Source organism: Diorhabda carinulata, chromosome X, assembly GCF_026250575.1.
Source record: "Diorhabda carinulata isolate Delta chromosome X, icDioCari1.1, whole genome shotgun sequence".
Classification (NCBI taxonomy): domain Eukaryota; kingdom Metazoa; phylum Arthropoda; class Insecta; order Coleoptera; family Chrysomelidae; genus Diorhabda; species Diorhabda carinulata.
The window spans coordinates 61,868,152-61,886,228 of NC_079472.1; the positions used below are offsets into that span (position 1 = coordinate 61,868,152).

General features: G+C 30.8%; 3 protein-coding genes and 2 non-coding genes across 5 annotated transcripts; 4 read left to right on the forward strand and 1 right to left on the reverse strand.

Annotated features, from left to right (window-relative positions):
- Nucleotides 1–594: 594 nt before the first annotated feature.
- On the reverse strand, nucleotides 595–2,860 carry LOC130901806 (ADP-ribosylation factor-related protein 1). Its single transcript, XM_057813412.1, has 5 exons — nucleotides 2,663–2,860; nucleotides 2,440–2,610; nucleotides 2,294–2,375; nucleotides 1,134–1,305; nucleotides 595–723 (listed from the first exon to the last, which is right to left on the reverse strand). Exons 1-5 carry the CDS (start codon nucleotides 2,753–2,755, stop codon nucleotides 633–635), a joined length of 609 nt encoding a protein of 202 aa, XP_057669395.1. The 5' UTR covers nucleotides 2,756–2,860; the 3' UTR covers nucleotides 595–632.
- A 415-nt stretch (nucleotides 2,861–3,275) lies between these two features.
- Nucleotides 3,276–11,858, forward strand: LOC130901807 (uncharacterized). The gene is made up of 5 exons (XM_057813413.1): nucleotides 3,276–3,714; nucleotides 3,772–3,960; nucleotides 4,020–4,190; nucleotides 7,756–7,971; nucleotides 10,502–11,858. The coding sequence occupies exons 1-5, from the start codon at nucleotides 3,658–3,660 to the stop codon at nucleotides 10,784–10,786; spliced, it is 918 nt and encodes a 305-aa protein (XP_057669396.1). The 5' UTR covers nucleotides 3,276–3,657; the 3' UTR covers nucleotides 10,787–11,858.
- Nucleotides 4,228–4,307, forward strand: Trnal-uag (transfer RNA leucine (anticodon UAG)). The gene has a single exon. It is a non-coding gene; the product is annotated as a tRNA-Leu (tRNA).
- Nucleotides 6,285–6,364, forward strand: Trnal-uag (transfer RNA leucine (anticodon UAG)). The gene has a single exon. It is a non-coding gene; the product is annotated as a tRNA-Leu (tRNA).
- A 1,571-nt stretch (nucleotides 11,859–13,429) lies between the features above and the next one.
- Nucleotides 13,430–15,577, forward strand: LOC130901289 (BRISC and BRCA1-A complex member 1-like). Its single transcript, XM_057812514.1, has 2 exons — nucleotides 13,430–14,674; nucleotides 15,325–15,577. Exon 1 carries the CDS (start codon nucleotides 13,485–13,487, stop codon nucleotides 14,373–14,375), a length of 891 nt encoding a protein of 296 aa, XP_057668497.1. The 5' UTR covers nucleotides 13,430–13,484; the 3' UTR covers nucleotides 14,376–14,674; nucleotides 15,325–15,577.
- Nucleotides 15,578–18,077: the final 2,500 nt, after the last annotated feature.

An 18,077-nucleotide genomic window follows, 5' to 3' on the forward strand; every position in this document is an offset into this window, starting at 1 on the left:
CTCTAGATGGCGATCGCATCACATCAATATTATGCGCATGTCCGCGAATGAAGCATAAGCACAAGTGGAATTTTATAAATAGATGTTATATGTTACCAATTAAGCATTTTGAAAATATAATTTTTAATTATTTGTTTTTTATAACCGTGTTATAAGTTGCTCTCCCACTACACTTCCCCATTACAGTCCCAGCGCTTGCGCACAACGGATAGAGTCTGAATAAGTGAAATAGAAGAATGCAGTTGCTGTCTCTCCTGTTCGGCAACACTCATATATGAACAGTTAATATGAGAAAAAACGCCCCTACGGTGTTACAATATTCATTTTCTTTCTCGTTCGAGACACTTTATCTATACTGCGCATGCTTGAGAATGCGCAGAACTAAGTTGGAACCTCGGAGGATAGAGAAAGCGTTATCATTTTGTCTTCCTTAGTTAGAACAACTTCCATTTATAGAAACTGTCGATATAGAAGTGAACTAAACTGATAATCTGAAAATGACACTAGAATTTTTGAACATAACCGGGGGAGAAACTCGGAGCATGTTAGCTTATTGAGGAAGGGTAGTTTGTTTTGGGTCGAGGTAAAAATAAATGTATTAAAAAATTTATTATAATACTAATACATATATATTACATTTCTTCTTGATTTCTTGGAGGTCTCAAATAAGAATTCCTTTTAATGCAATCTACTAACCATCGTATTCCTTCATCCACACCATCACTGTAAAATCACAATTTAATAAAACTCATGCGGCAATTGTCAAATTACGGAATAATGACCATTGATAGCTAAACCGTGAAATTTCATGATTTTTGCGTTCTACATTACACGTCAGTTGTCAACTTATTGAACATTGACTATTGACGGATGACACATGATTATGTTTTGATGTTTTCCATCTGTGATGATTAAGATGATACAATTTTATTGAAAAGACAATTTATTTTTGAATAACAATGGATTAAAGCAAGAGAATTTGTTTTCAACATTTTTTTTAAATTTTGACTTGAAAAGAGTGTTAGAAGATTATTGACTAAAATTGACTTTGTTCATGGAATATTTTTCTATTTAGGAAATCAAGTAATAAATTTGGTAATTCTTAGTAAAATATTTAATACTATATCACATACCCTGTCAATGCTGAAACTGGCATGACCATGCAATCTCTTTTACCAATAAGATGTGCATTTTTATTGAAAATTGGTTTAACTTCTCTTACGCCCATACATTCAGGTATGTCTTGTTTATTTGCCAATACTAATAGAGGAATACCTCCTAAGGATTCACTCGCTATCATTTTATCTGGAAATATTAATTTATCAACATAAACATATATTTTAATCACCTTCATAAAAGTTAAAAAATCACAGTTATTTCAAACTATAAGCAAAATCTCAAATTGAACAGAAGCAGAAATTTTGCTGTCATCCAGCTACAAAATGGTTAACTAGATGGCATACCTACATAAGAATAATAATCGATTACAGTTAGATCCTTAGATATGGTATCCGATGAAAAAACCATCCAAAATTTTGAAAAAAGTATTGATTAAAAAAGAAATTTATGAGTATATTATTTTTAAGGCTATAAAGGGGCTAAAGTGGGAGTGCTTTTCTACACTTACTTAAGAAGAAGAGAAAACAGCAATGGTTCATCATTTGAGCATTTACTAGTACCTCAATATAAGGTACAAAATATCTTTATGATGATCCCCAAATTTATATCTCATAATGATTCTAAATCCAGACACTGATAGATAGGTTAAACACAATTATTTAGTTTGGAAAACTGAAAAATAAACGCTTTTAAAGCACATCAAACTAAAAATTATTATTAACTTTTCAGTTTTTTAACTGATACATCTCGTCGAAAATTGAATCGAGCCGTAACTGTGTAATTGGTAAGGTTGTCGAAGTGGTTAATATCCAACATGGAAATCAGAGGTTCGAATCCTCTGTTAAAACAAAATTTTTACTACTGAGTGGAATTACACCACTCCTATCTCTCTACCTCAAATAGGAGGAAAACAATAGTAATTTCCAAATATTTCTGTTATTTTTTTGGATTTTGGGAAACTTTACACAGCCATAATTATGAAATTATCCAGGAACCTCTACGAGAACAATCTTCATACCAAATTTCGTCAAATTCTGAGGGGATCAAGTAATTTTTTTACATTTAATTCTAGTTATTAGATTTAACCACCCCAATGATATCACTTAAATAATTATACTAAGATTGAAAAAATACAAAACTGCAACAATTTCAAAGCAAGTAAAATCGCACTCACCAAATATTTCTTTGGATTCATTTATTCTTTCTCTATCTGAAGAATCAACTATATATATGATGGCATGAGATTCTTCATAATACTAAAAAATACATAGATTGGATGGTTTAATTTATAAATTTTGTATCAATCTGAGAAACAATTACCTTATCCCAAAGGGACTGTAATTCGTTTTGGCCACCTAAGTCCCAAAAATTTAATCGAATTCCCCCTACATCTACTTTACCAATATTCAATCCAACAGTAGTTGTTATTTTACTATGATGAATCGCTTTATAGTTTTTGGTTAATTTTGTTTTTGCAGCTTCTAAATATGTCTAAAATGATACGTTATTTCACTCAACACATAAAATTCTAAAATATATTTACCGTTTTTCCAGCATTATCCAGGCCTAAAATTAACACACAATATTCATCTTTTTGTACCATATGCTTATAAAATCCATAAATTAATGTATACATTGCTTACAGCACGAATTTTATAACAGGTTACATTACTTGTTAAAAAATTAAATTATCCTTTTATTTATTTTGATGTGAATGTGTCAAATTATAACCTATTTATGAATAAACATGATTCTCCTGTCATATCAAATATACATAAATACAAAAAGAAGACAAAAGTTATATGTGGCCTTTTTCTGAAAGGTTATTTGAGACCCAATAATTAGTATTAAATAAATATTTACAACCTATTTATATTGAGGACTAGATAAATGGGATAGCATATTAAGATAAGAAAAGGAAAATTTCTTTATTTACAGAAAATCTTTTTTCAAATAGCTGTAGAGTATATACAAAAAGCGTATTTTTACTGTAAATAAACTATTCTCAAAAAGAAAATGAAGTTATTTGAACCAAAATATACAATTAAATTTGAGATGTAATATTAGTTGTATAAGCTTCAGTTGCAATGCTTGTTTTGATTGTACATGTGCTCTTCGATTAGCCGTTGGTCGTTTCACTCGGTCTCAACATTTCTATACCGTGTATTGACATTGAACGAAACAAGACACGAATCGTTGAACCAATGAAATTGAAGTATTTATAGGTTGAAAGTTATTTTGAGATATTACAAATACCAAAAATAATCAACACTCATTCAAATAAGAGTAATAGACTTTGAGTACGGTAGTTTATTAATTTGAACAAATTCTTAAATTGTAGTTTCCAACAGGTGTGCGGTTTGTTGTGAATGAAAAGTTTGTTGTGATTATACTTACAATGTTTCTAATAATATCACTATTATCGTATGTTTTTCTATAGTTGTACAAATATACTTGCCTAATCGGAAGTTTGATCAATTGTTAATATGTTGATAATATAAGTATTTTAAAAACATTCCTCTTAACTATTTATACACGATGGTGTCGTTAAAATGTAAAAAAATATTTTGTGTAATTTATTCCGGACTTCTTTTCGTAAGTGATAAATAAAGTTTTATAGTATGTTTTGTATTTGGAATATATTTTTTTTAGATCTCTGGAATTATTTTAATAGTGGTTTCGTCCGTGTTACTTTATAGATTTTTTCATCATTTCGATTATATGCCAGGAAGTATAGTTGGTCCTTTGATAGTATCCTTATTATTAGGAATTGGACATTTATTTTTAACTTGGTTAGGAATAAAAGGACCAACTTTAGAACACACATTTCATATAATTTTGGTAAAATCCGAATATAAAATCGGCCTTGAAATTTTTTATTTTTATATATTTGCTTTTAGTTCATTATTTTCACAATTATACTTATTATTATCGAGTTTACTATTGGTGTATGGTCGATGGTTCTACGAGATGCAGTTGGGACACACTCTGTAGATTTATTGACTGAAGCATTTAACGATATGATCCAAGAAAAATATTATAATAGTAATTTTGCCAAAGTACAATCAGAGGTAAGTTTCATAGGTAAAAAAATAATTCTAGTTCAAAGGCAGCGTGGCCGAGCGGTCTAAGGCGCTGGTTTTAGGCACCAGTCCGAAAGGGCGTGGGTTCGAATCCCACCGCTGTCAATTTTTTTTTCTACATACTAAATACTGCAATGACATTACACATTATGTATTCATTTGTAATTTTTATACAGGGTGATTTAGAAACTATAAATATGTTGAGTGTTATTTTTGCTGCAATTTTAAATTAAACGACAATACATATATAAATAAACGATTACGTAATTTCACTACTCCTGTTATATTGATAATCATTGGCGTGAATAAGTATTTAGAATTTGTCAAAAATATTTAACAAAAAATATATGACATAGTCGTCCAGTTAATTTGTAAACGTGCTACTTTGAAAAACATGCAAAGCCACATCACAATTACGAGGGTAGTCTGAAAAGTTAGGAATATTATATTACATAACGAGTTTGGAAGGTGATACATTTTCTAGTTACTGTGTTACACTGAGTGTTGACAAGTAACGAGTGCGGAATACACTTTCCAACGATTTGTGTACACTATTTTTCCTACGAACACGTAAAAAATTCTAATGTATGATTTAAAAAAGAAATTCAATTAAACAAAATCACAAATGTGTTGAAAAGTATATAAAAACGTGTGCTGAAAAGTTAAAAAATTTTACATTAGTAATAACACTTAATTTTAACGTTTAAATTATCTTGCAGACACTAGAATGTATTTGAACACAAATCACAACAAACTTTCAATTTTTATTGTAAACACTAATATAACCTCAAAAAATCATATTGTCTACTTCTTCGGTCTTCTTAAATTTGGACTTTTGCCATCCAGCTAGATTCATATTGTATTCGCGTATTCCCTCTATTGTTCGAGACCATATGTAACATAAGAAAAAGAAGCATTTATTTACATGTATGTTTTGTTATTTTTTAGTAAAAATGAGTGTGTAATCTATCATTTTCATAAGTGGTCCAGAGAAAATATATTTAAGTATGCGTTGAGACATTCTCACTAAAATTTCAGTAATTTTCTACCATTATTTTTTGTATAATTCCTTAGACCCCATCCATCGTGTGACTATACCTCGTGTTATTGCCAAACCTTTCATGAAGTCTGTGTTATAATTATGACCCCGTATAATTAACAAACGTTACAATATATTATAACGACGTTACTGGTGAATGGGGTTGGTTACCCTATGTTTTGGATGGTTGCATATGACGTCTAGTTACCTCCAAAATACCTTATGGTTTCGTCCATGTAACTACACCTCATATATACCCTTTTTCATATGTCTTTTTGGTATCAAACCGCAGCGTTAATATCAGTTTTTTTACATGTCTTCACGACTATACCATGTAGACGATAAAATGTCGTTGTCTTGTTGATATCAACCATCACCATGATATTTTCATTATGCTCCGTATAAGTGATTAACGTCTGCGCCCTGTATACAATGAAATTCTTAGACTATATTTCTAATACCGCCGAATGACAAACATTCACTTTCGTCCAAGGACGAAAAATAGAAACACCTTGATTCAAAGGGACTGGACCATCAATTCGCCAATAAAACTTATGAAGTCAGAGATGTTTTCTATATATATTTTACAAAATTATCGAAGCAATCCAAGGTTAAGTCCAACATCCGACATACCAGGCAAATATGTCGATAAAACAACGACAGATACAGAATAAAACGCAAACGTTGTAAATCAATTAATAAAATAATTAAGCAAAATTTTCTTTGTCCGAATTGATAAGTTTTTTTTTAAAATACGAATAAGTATGTATCTATGAATTACCTAATAATTCACACCAATTCTGTTTAAATTCTTCTTTCGTCTTCTTTTCTAATATAATAATTTTTCGTTATTATATTATGGACATTTTTGTTTCGTACGTGGAGTTTTCAAAAAAATACAAATTATAGCCGTTAAAAATCCTTCTTCAATGAGAATTATACAGTAAACATTGATTTAAATTAAATCAATTAATCAAATATGGAAAATGTATATAAATAATTAGAGCAAATTGCGTCTATGTTAATCAATAATTAAAAACGCGGGCAGCGTGGCCGAGCGGTCTAAGGCGCTGGTTTTAGGCACCAGTCCGAAAGGGCGTGGGTTCGAATCCCACCGCTGTCAACTTTTTTTGATATACAGATATAAAATAACTTAACATGCTAATATCTCAACTTTACAAAAAAAAGTATACAGGGTGCACCACTACTTCGAAATTACATATTAACAGAAGAAATTATGATGATGTGAATTGATACAGAAATCTCGTGGTAATTACAGGGATGTTGTACAAAGTTTTGTAGAAAATCCTTATACATATATCCATTGTAGGAATACTAATCTAAGAAGAATGCAGGATTGATTTTACTAGGAAGATACATCACATTTTAGTATTTTTGTTTGACAAAAAATGAAATAGTTGTATGGAAGGGGCACAATTTACTGATTAGACTTTTGTATCAGAAGATACTAAAAAAATATTCTATACAAAATAAAAATTATCATACTTATCTTATCCACCATAGCACAAAGCATTTTTATACGACCACCTAGTATAATTAATACTGCAGTCGTTCCTGCATTTTTGAAAAATAAACGGATGCGTTATTCAAAATTTTATTGTTATATTTGTATTATGTATTAAAAGTATAGATAAAACTAAGTGTGATTAATCAACGTTTCAAAAAATACTCTTCAGATGGCGCCCTTCCCAATTAATGCATTTTTCGAGGCAATTTCTGAAATTGTCCCTCACGTCATGAAACATTCTCTCAAGATTTCCAATCGGATTCTCTCCTTGAGTTCTTCAGCTGTAGATCGTTCTTCGTAAACTTCGTTTTCCAGGAATCTCCACAAAAAAAATCACATGATGTGAAGTCATCATTCACTGCATGTTGACGAAGTTAAAAAATAAAGATTGACTTTAACATTTACGAATTCCGCTCTGCGTTCATGGTAATAGATTGCCTCCTTTCATTTTCGAAAAATTCCCGATGAGGACATGACACCGAGTGGAGAAGTTGTTAATGAAGTTGAAGAGTATGATCACTTCAGTACCTGAAGTTTAGTTTGCTCCAAATCCCGAGAGATGAAAATGTACCTCGTCACTCATCTAGAGGATGTGAACAAGCTCCTCATTTTCTTCAAACATGTCCAAAAACGTTTCGCTGGATTGCCGTATAACTTCAATATACTTGGGCAGATCTGTTCAAGAACGCGGGCTTTTTCCTACATCAACTTCTACCGCTGCCATCTCTTTTGGTCGTTATTTCATCGATATTTTCAAATATTATCACCCCCAACTTGAATTCATATCCTAATGTAAATTGCCTTATTGGGATTAACTTCAAAATGAATACAAAAACAACTCTGAGCTAATGCTTTCACTGCAAACGCTTGGTGTTGTTTTGACCATTGTTGACAATTCATCCTCTCCACTTGTAACCGAGTTTGTATAGTTTTTCCATTTATAATCGCTGCTATTTTTGAACTTCGGCAACTTTTTCGTTTTTTAGTTGGAGTGTTGTGGTTTGGAAGGACCGATTAATTACGTTAGATACGAAGAAGATGCTATCAAATTGTCATATATGTCTTGCAAAGACAATAAAATACCCAATAATGGAGGAACCATTCAGCCATATCAAGACGGTTGCCAAGACGTTTTTCCGTCCTACGTTCAATTACTTCTTTTGGAATGTGCTATATTGGCATTTGTCTGTATTCTCTTACATGTAAGTATATCTGTGAATTTGATTTGCCAGTGGTAGGTTCAAGAATTTTGTTTCACCTTTAATTTTCATGTTACTTCAGTATATATTGCTGTTATTGTCTTTATCATCTTCAATTTCTTCTGTAACTAAATTCACTGAATATTAATCTTATCAAAGACATTTCAAGGTTATTGAGTTTTGTTTACTTTTAAATAATTGAATATTAGTTTTTTTTTTCTGTAATTTGGTATGAAATCACATACAAAGTATCTGGTAAATTCAATATATTTGATTCCTATCGCTCAAAAAGGCTAACAACATGCTAAGTACGAAAGTAGATGAAAAACTAAATGAGACAATCAAGCAGCTATCGAATACCTTTACATCGGGGTTGCCATATCTCAAAACTTAGGTAGCAACCTTTGTATTTTGAACATTATAAATAATAAGTAATATACCTCAGTAATTTCAGTATTGTAACTTCTGTCGCATACTGTATATATTAAATAGTGTGGATACCATCTACATTCCGGCTTAAACCCTCCAGTAATTTTTCTCATTATCTTTGAACCTCACTCCTCAGCTTGTCTTTATTACAAGGGTTGTCTAAAAAAAGTTTCCGACCCTAACCTGCGAAAAATCAATATCGCAAAAACTCTAAATGAGACAATGTTAAGATTTTTAGAATGGATTGAAAAACATTTCAGACAAACCTTGTAGAAATTGTCGTAATTCACAATGAAAGACCCCGACTATACCGAAATTTATCTAAAGAATCTAGTTATTTGTAATCACATTATAGTGTATAACGTCAAAATAAAATTCTACCGAATGTAAAGCAAATAATTGAATTTGATAACATCATATTGTTGATAAAAACATCCTTGCTTACTAATAAATTTCTATTGTTAATTATGTCTTCCGTTTTGTAATTAGTCACGCTATTTACGGATTAAACGAATTTGTGAAAGAACAGTTTAGTGTGATATATACAGATCGACAAAAAATATGCAATATCTTTTGTATACAGGATGATAGTGATGAGAAGATCATATTAAAAAATTCAAATAATAAATTGAATTGACTATCCATATCGTTTTCTAGTTTATAGTTGTATTTGATAAAATAGAATCAAATTTGAGTACAGAAATTCGTTAAATTTTTAATTGGTATACGTTTTTTCTAACTGGATTCATAAAAATCGGGGTAATTATACACTTTCACGGTCACCTGGTTTTTTGGCTCTAGAAAATCGAAAAATGGATGGATTTTAATGATCTTGGTCTCAAAATGTTCCATTTTACGCCGGATTTATAAAAAAAATTAGTAGAAATAGCTGGAATGAAAATTTCTCATAGTTTTACTGTTTTAAATCGTAAAAAAAACGGTTTTGCAAAATAATCCTTTACAAAAAATTATGGTATTTATACACTTTCGCGGTCACCTGGTTTTTTGATTAGGTTAGGTTAGGTTGGCTCTAGAAAATCGAAAAATGGATGGATTTTAATGATCTTGGTCTCAAAATGTTCCATTTTACGGAGGATTTATAAAAAAAATACGAAAATTAAAAAAAATAAATATTTTTTACAGTTTCATGAAATTAACTTTTTTGAAATTTTTCTTTCAAAATATTCATTTTTTTATGTAAATTGCGAACTTGATTCCACGACGTCAGAAACAGTTACGAAGGATTATATGTAGAAAGTCATTTTTTTTGCATTTAAAGTCATGAAACTGTAAAAAATATTTATTTTTTTCAATTTTCGTATTTTTTTTATAAATTCGCCGTAAAATGGAACATTTTGAGACCAAGATCATTAAAATCCACCCATTTTTCGATTTTCTAGAGCCAAAAAACCAGGTGATCGGTTAACCCTGTATATATATATATTTTCGTAGCTAGCATTTTCCTCTTTAACAAAAAGCATTCACTATAAGAAAAATTCAACCAAAAAACTTTTCACGACAAAGTTAGTTTGTTTAAAACGCCTCAGCAAATTGTTTTGTAATAAATCATGAGTGTTATAATCTAAGTTTTAATTCTAAAAAGGATTAAATTAAATAAAATAACATTGATCCGACGAATTGTTGCACGTAGACGCTTCAAATCGGCCTTAAAAACCATTTGACCCTCTGCCACGAATTCATGGCGATTCACTTTACGAAACAATAAGTATTTTCTTGATTTTCTACAGACTTATGACATCCATTTTTTTTGCTGACTCTCCTTCTTCTAGAGATTCGTTTATATACACTATCATCACTATCCAGAATCTTCTATTTCCTGGAAATCTCTAATTTGCCGTAAACAAACAAATAAAGTCTTTTTAGGAATTTTCTCTATAAAAACTTCCAAAAAAATATAAAGTGAATAAACATACTTTCCAGGAAATACCCGTCGCATCCACCAAACTTTATCTTCGACAACATATTGGAACAGGATCGGCTTCACGGACTTTTTCCATGTACGAGATCGTAACGATTATAATCGCTAATAAAACTTGTTTCTTGTTTCATTACGTTATCAATAATTTCATATTTTTGTTTTTAGTGTTTGGGTCTGTACGTGATTATATCATTCTATAGAACTTTAAGCCAAGAACGATCAAAGAGAGCAGAGAGAAGAGCCCAAATACAACGTCAGTTATCGGGACAGAGCCAACAATCACAAACGTCATTACCTCAGCCTCAAATAGGTGCAGTACCTCCTCCAGCGTGCGTTACTCCATTGTTAAGCACACCCCCTCCATCAGAGATGTCACAACCAGTGCGACCGCCGCGCGAACGTTCAGCTACTCCTCATTCTGCCCCATCAGCGCCACCTAAACATAATTGAGTGCACGGAAAAAAATATTCACCCAAATAATTGATAAAGAGTAGCAGATTTTCATAAAGCACTTGTCTTAGAGATATTTCAAATTGTCGTAGACAACCTGGTAGTCGTCAAACGACTAGATCGAGTCGTTGAAGTGAGTGGATTCTTCATATATTAAAGTTAACCTAAAAGGAACCATAAATAAGAGAGCATTCAAACTTTTTCACGCTAAACCTTCTTAGTGGGTTAATCTAGTTTGATCTAATCATATTTTATTCGATTGGTCAACATGTCTCGTTTCTACTCGGTTCTAAATCTATTATTTCCGGAAGTTTTTCAAATATCCATCTCTATTCTACGCAAAGTTTGAGGCCAACTTTTGGGAATGTTGAGATGTCTTGGAACCTCTTCGATGATCTTCGTCAGTAATAGGAAAAAGGTTCCATTCTATTGTTGCCAAGATAACGAATTGTTCGCAGAGTTTTGAGAATTTTCGGGTAAGTAAGCGTCGTTCGAATATCTCGCCAGCCGGGTCCCTTTAAGCTTGGAGCCCTGGGCGATCGCCCTACCCTATCGCCGCTTCTCACTTTGACCAAAAGGAGAGGTGAAAAATCACCAGATTTCGAAAGCTGCGGACCCATCACAATATTTAGCTGGGGAAACTACACAAGGGATCCAAAGCCGAGAAACCAGATGGACAACGACCAGCAGTACGTTGGTAAAAATCAAAAAAACGCGGAAAAACGACTGAACATATATGTAGGGTTCTGATTTATGTCGTATTTTTGGAATAAAACAGTTCGTGGGTTTAGATGAAAAGAAACACACCCAAAAATAAACGTTAACAATGTTAAGTTTAAAAACACTATGGAGACATAAACGTAACAAAATAAAATAATGGTTTATGTTTTTGGATTTAAGTGATCCGTCGTCTTTACGTCTTCACAGAATATCATAAATCATTTGAAAATCTGCTGCTTATTTTCAGATTAATACAATCTTCACTTTGTTTCCATGACAATATTTTTTTGTAATTTTTAACAGGCTGGTTACTTTTGTTTTTATTTATTAATAAATGAAAATTTTATTATAATTATAAGTTAATTTTAATTCGTCACCAAATACATATCTATTTACCATTTGCATCAATACAAATTATTGGAGTCTTAGGAAACATCAAAGTGTAAGTTATTTTGATCTGATTTGCAGGAGGTCAAACATCCTCTGATCCTTTGAAACCCAAAAAATAACAAAAATTCTTCAAAATAAAAATCCTTTTGATACATTAAGTTTAAATCTGAACAACTTGATTTTTACTATCAGGTTCTAGTACTCTATTCCTAAATTGCATATACTTGCAAAAATCCTTCAACATAAAAATCTCCTTTTGGTACATAAAGTTCAAACCTGAACTATTTGATTCTTACTTTGAGGTTCTAGCACCCATTCTCAACTGCAGTTCATTATCTAATTGTATTAATAGCTTATATTTAAAGGGAATGCCCAATAGTACAAGCTTAGTAGCCCTGCCAAGGGGGTTTCTCAAATTAAGTTAACATTCCGTTGCAATAATACTTTATTGAATAGGAATTGAAATTTTTTGTTGAATCCTATCTTTTTGATTACATTTTACAATGTTTCTTCAAATTAAATGCGATTTAGACAAATTATAATGTTTATGCCTATAATATGCTCTGAAGCTTTAATTTTCTTGTCATAATTGTTTCAAAATGAAGAATATTGACAAAGCAATTCATCAGACACAGTCCGAGGTTCAGTGGTCTACATTATAGAAGACTCTATGTGTACATCAATATGGCTACTCATTTTATGGTCTGGAGTTTGTGCCTTTTTGAAAACAATGAAATGTTATACTTGAGCCCTTTATTGTTTTAGCACAAAACCAAAAGCAGATATTCTACTTCAGAAATATTCGGCTTAATACGGAACCTCGTACCACCATAACACCAAATTTTACAGAAATCACAAACAACTTGACGATGAAAAAAATTTATGGAAGGCTTAACCTGTTTTTTTAAATAGATGATAAAAATAGTGGCCAGATATCAAATTTAGAGAAAATAATTATAAAAAAACAGTACAAGTAAATTAAGTACCTGGGAGGTTTTCTATTTATACTTTTAAATTTTTTTTGTTTTTCTGTTAAATACGTTCAGAAATTATGTATCCAATGGTATCAAAATAACGTATCAAGAAAAAAACGGAGTTCCGTGGTTTGCAACTTTAGCCGACGATAAGATCTAAATAGAAAACCATGATATTTATGTTTCAAAGTACGAAGATTGTACAAATGAATACAAATGCTCCAAAAATTAACTGACATCAACAATTTTACGTATTTGTAGAAGTGTTTTCTTCTTCTTCTCTTTCGTAGATAGCAGGCTCGTTTCCAAGCTTTATTTAGTTCGCACATTACCCATCCCTAGATGACCTCTGTGGAATGACTTGATTATTTTAAAATTTCGTTAATGCTTATCGTTAGAGAAGATAAGAGAGAAAAGAAAAATTGTTAGAGAGTAATTATTTCTTATATAAAAACGATTCTAATTTATTGTGTGAAGCTGGCTTCCTGATTGAGTTGGAGATTTAATTTAGCGGAGGTCTCTAGCTTATAGTCGGGAGGAAGAACATAACCATTAATATCTTTATTGTCAATTTTTGACAGTTGTCTTAAATATAATTGGATATAAGATTTAATATGTCGGAATTTGAACGAATTATTCCTATAAAAATAGAAAAAGGTGAAAGTAGTTCTCATGAAGTCTCAAGTACTAGTGAAACTAATAAAGATTGCCAAAAGAAAGACACTCTTCAGTCCGCTTCTCAGCAAACGAAGCCACATGTTCAGATAAAACCACTTAATGAATCCAAAAGTTACGAGTATTTAAAAAAATATTATGTCTTCGAAGAACGTGGTAAAGATCCAATTGTGAACATAAATGTTCCTGAGAAGATAATCCTTGTAATAGATCGAGCTCAAGATGAACATTGTAGTAACTTTATAGCAAAAAATATCAAATACACACCTATGACTATGTTAAGGAAATCCTTACATCTTTTTGTCAAGTTAAAAAGTATGATTAATAAAAATCACGAATTTGCTATAGTACTTTTAAACGAGAATAACGCTTCTTGGTATATGAACTTCACCTCTGACGTACGAAGAATAGATAATGCTATAGGAACAATTACACAGTGTGAAGTCGAAGATACCTTTGATATAAGTCTAATTTTTGAAGAAATAATACCAAATATAAAAGTACCAGAAGAAACTGTTGCTCCTCCATATATAATTCGAACTGTGCTATTTTATGGGCGCTCCTATACAGTACCAGAATTAAAATTTAGTGAAGACATTCAGGCGTTGTTAGATCGTCCATTTTTTATTTTTGATGTGTTAATGACTCACGAACCTATTGATAAGAGTAATCATTGCAGTAAAATATTTGAACGTTTACAAAATATCGATAAAAAAGGAATTTCATATTTTTTTCCAGTTGGTAGGAATACTCGAAGATTACATAATTCTATTGCAAAACTTTTGGGTCACGGATTACAAAGGCCTTTGCAAAAATTACAAAAAATTTGAATGCATCATATAAGTGTTATTCAAAACAGTTTTTGTTTTAATTGTTTGACTATAATTTCCTTACAACTTATATTTATTATCTATATGTATATACTATAGGAGAAACCTCAGTGAGATCTAAAACATTCTATAGGTTTGTTCCAACCCATTAAAAGACCATTTTGATATGGTGACTATAGAGATTACATGTTTCAACTAGGCAGTTACCGTTATACAAACAGTTCTGTTTTGTGTTCCAACTGACTTATTTATCATTTGTGAACCGTTTCTGGGACAGTCTTTTAGATACTTGGTTGAATGTAAGTATTGTTACAAGAACTGTGAAATTGCACAGAAAATATCATTTAAACGTGTTCCAAGAATGGTCCAGATTAGCAGGTTGGAATAAACCTTAATAACTCTTAATTGCTGATTTTGTAAATTAAAATAAATAACTAAATTAATAATTAATTTCTGTAGACAAGCTTAGGTTTGTTAAAATTGACTGCTTTAGGTCTGCTATCTCCAAAGTTTTTGTAATTCAATTTCTACTATAAACTAAAATTTTGTGATTTTGATTAACGTTAAATTCAATCCATGTGCATAATGCACCCCTATTTCAATAGTGCTAGAAGCACATAAATGCTAATTTTACAGGAAAGCCAAAACTATTACATCGGGGTTGATAATTTTTAAACAAAAAAAATAGTAGTAGGATGAAACCCATTGGAAAAGGGGAAAATATTATAAAAATAAAAGGGAAAGTAATTTACCGCAGATTTAAGGTCGAAATAAACCGTTTTTTACACCTCTATATTCCCTTGCTTTTCTAATAGATTTCATCCTATTATTACATCCTACATACAGTTTAAAGATATTTCTACTGATTAATGATATAAAATGTAATTTTAAACATTATCTTGAAGTATACATTGAACAGAAAATATTAACTTAATTAACCTATTTTCAGATATGGCACTATTGAAATAGGAGGGATGTATTATGGGGCGAAAATCAAATGTGAGGAAAAATATTTGGAATAGGGTGATGTTAAAAATAAATTAAGATACATTTTTTATAGGTACTTTATTTAAATATATTTCCTTTGTAAGAATTTAATATTTTTAAAATTATAATCTACAGAATAAAAACATTGAAATATTTGTACTTTCACTTACAACAAAAGAATGTAAATAAATTGTGTAATAAATATGTATGATCAATAACATGATTTTTTTACAACTATAATAATTAGTGTAAAGTTAATTTTATTCTAAAATGGTTGACTTTAGTGGTAGTGGAAGGATAAGTAAACAACTGAAGATAATGTTAATGCAGTGAATAAGGTCAAGACTGCTAAGAAGGTAAAAAGATTGAAAGAACTATCAAAGATCTTTGATCACAAATTAAATACAGAAGAACGCGTTATGAAGCATCGACATGTTCAGCTAGGTGTTCATGGGTTGCAAGCATAGTGTAACAGCGTCTTTAGCAGCAAATTTGTATTGATTCAGTTTAATCTGCTTCCAATTTCAGGCAATAATCTATGCCAATTTATCGTAAAAGTAGCATTGATGACAATTTCTCAAAAATGTATTTAGTAAAATATATAAATTAGTCGAATTAAAAAAAAAACAATGCTGTTTGAATTGATCTCACGACTTAATTTTTGTTAATTACATTGGACAGAAAACAAAAAAAATATGAAATGTATAATTTATTTCTTGAATACAGTAAAATTTCCTTATTCGCGCTTCCTTCATTCACGTTTTTTTCACTATTTGCGGAGTAAAAAAATGTAACCTAATTCCTATATTCGCGGCTAAAAATTTTTTTAGTTGCGGATCTAATAAGTACATACATAATAATAAAAGGATTCCAATAGATACTCAACCCAATATCCTTTGTAAATGCCCTCTAATGTACTAATCAAAAAGTAAATTAAATAGTAAGTAAAATAGATCTTATAAAAACTTTGCCTAAAGTATGTTGTTAAATGATATTGCCGACGACTTTGACATAAGCCGCCTTTGCTGCAATGTTTTTTAGAAACGTGACATTTAATTTGAAAAATCTTAGTGAAGGTTTAAGAATGGCAAATGAGCTTTGCGATTTCTTAATGAACATTGATGCGTCCATGGAACGAAGCCTTATTTTTAAGTGGCAAATTGCTAATACGACTGCTCCATATCAGTCTGAATTGAAGGAGCTTTTAAAAACTGCCAAGCAAGAGAAAATTACAACTCTACTACTACAATTACAATTAAAATTCTTCAAAACATTGCCTAAGCCTAAAGATAATTAATCAAAATGTTCAAAAACTTAAATAAAATTAATTTATTTTGTCACCTAGGAACGTATCCCCCATAATCCCATACAAATTACCATTCCGTAATCAAGGTTTCTGTATTCGCGGCATATTTTTAGAACCTATACCCCGCGAATAAAGAGCTTTTACTGTATTGTATAAAAAAATGTGTACACAACTAGGGAATGCAATTGAAAATAAGCAAAAGTACACTAAAAACTGAGATCCAAAACAACATTGAAAAGCTCAAATACTAAAATGTAGCATAAATAAAGCTAAAATTAATAAATTAAATTGTTGAATATAACTTATCTTTTGATTACTTCTAATGCATAACAAACTACATATTCCAGCGATATTTTAGTGCAAAGTCTTGTCCATTCACAGAATATGTTGTGTTGAATTTTTGATAGCTCCTTGGGATTATTTCTCACTGACTCTCTGTCGATAAGTAATTTTTGTAATTTATTTTTCAGCCAGATATCTATAAAATTCACGATTAACTTCTTATTATAGTGGTGAAAACAATAACACAGATAGAATTTAATTTGGGACATAGACAAATGAGTTCTTAATTCTTTTATTGTCACTTTTACTTTGTTATGCCAATATTCGTAATCTTCAGTTTCCAAGATCTTCGCGGCACTCCGGTTTATCAAATATTTCTTCAATTCACTATTAAGTCGATTCTCAACAAATTTCACTATATTTTCTTTATTATCATCGATGCAACTTAATGTAGCAACGATTTCGTCTAAAATCGTACAATCTGGAATGTCAGAAACAGGTATTTCATCGTCATTATAATGAGCTCTCTGAATAACTTTATTATAAAAAGTTTCTAGTTCTTGTTTGCGTTTATCTTCTCTCATTTTACGATTTAAAACATTAACTTTGTACTTATATGGACTCATTATTTCAAGTTTTTTAATTCTAAATACATTAAAACACCTACAATTTCAATTCTCGAATTGAGGTTAGATAATTAGAACTGTTACTACTTTGGGTACATTCCAGTAAGCATTCACGACGGCTGGAATACTCTAATGGACGTTCCACATAGCGACTACGATCGTAGTGGTTGCGACGTCATAACTAACGTTCACGACGATCCTTATCATAAGGTGGGTAGAAGTGAGCGTTGAAATAATTAGTGGAAATTTTAAAACTCAAGAAACGCAGATTGCAACCATCAGTTGAGAGAGAAAAAATTTTTCAACCGTTGAAGCTAAGCAAACGAGAAATTTACGAGTTTAACTTGACATACAAAAAAATCATTTGGTCGAAGGTACCTACAGCTAATTATTCCAGCTTGTTTAGTCGGATACAAAAATAAACGATGAATTTTTTCTCTAGAAACACTAATTCAGATTTCAAATAAAATATAGTATACCGAGGTAAACAAATTAATATCA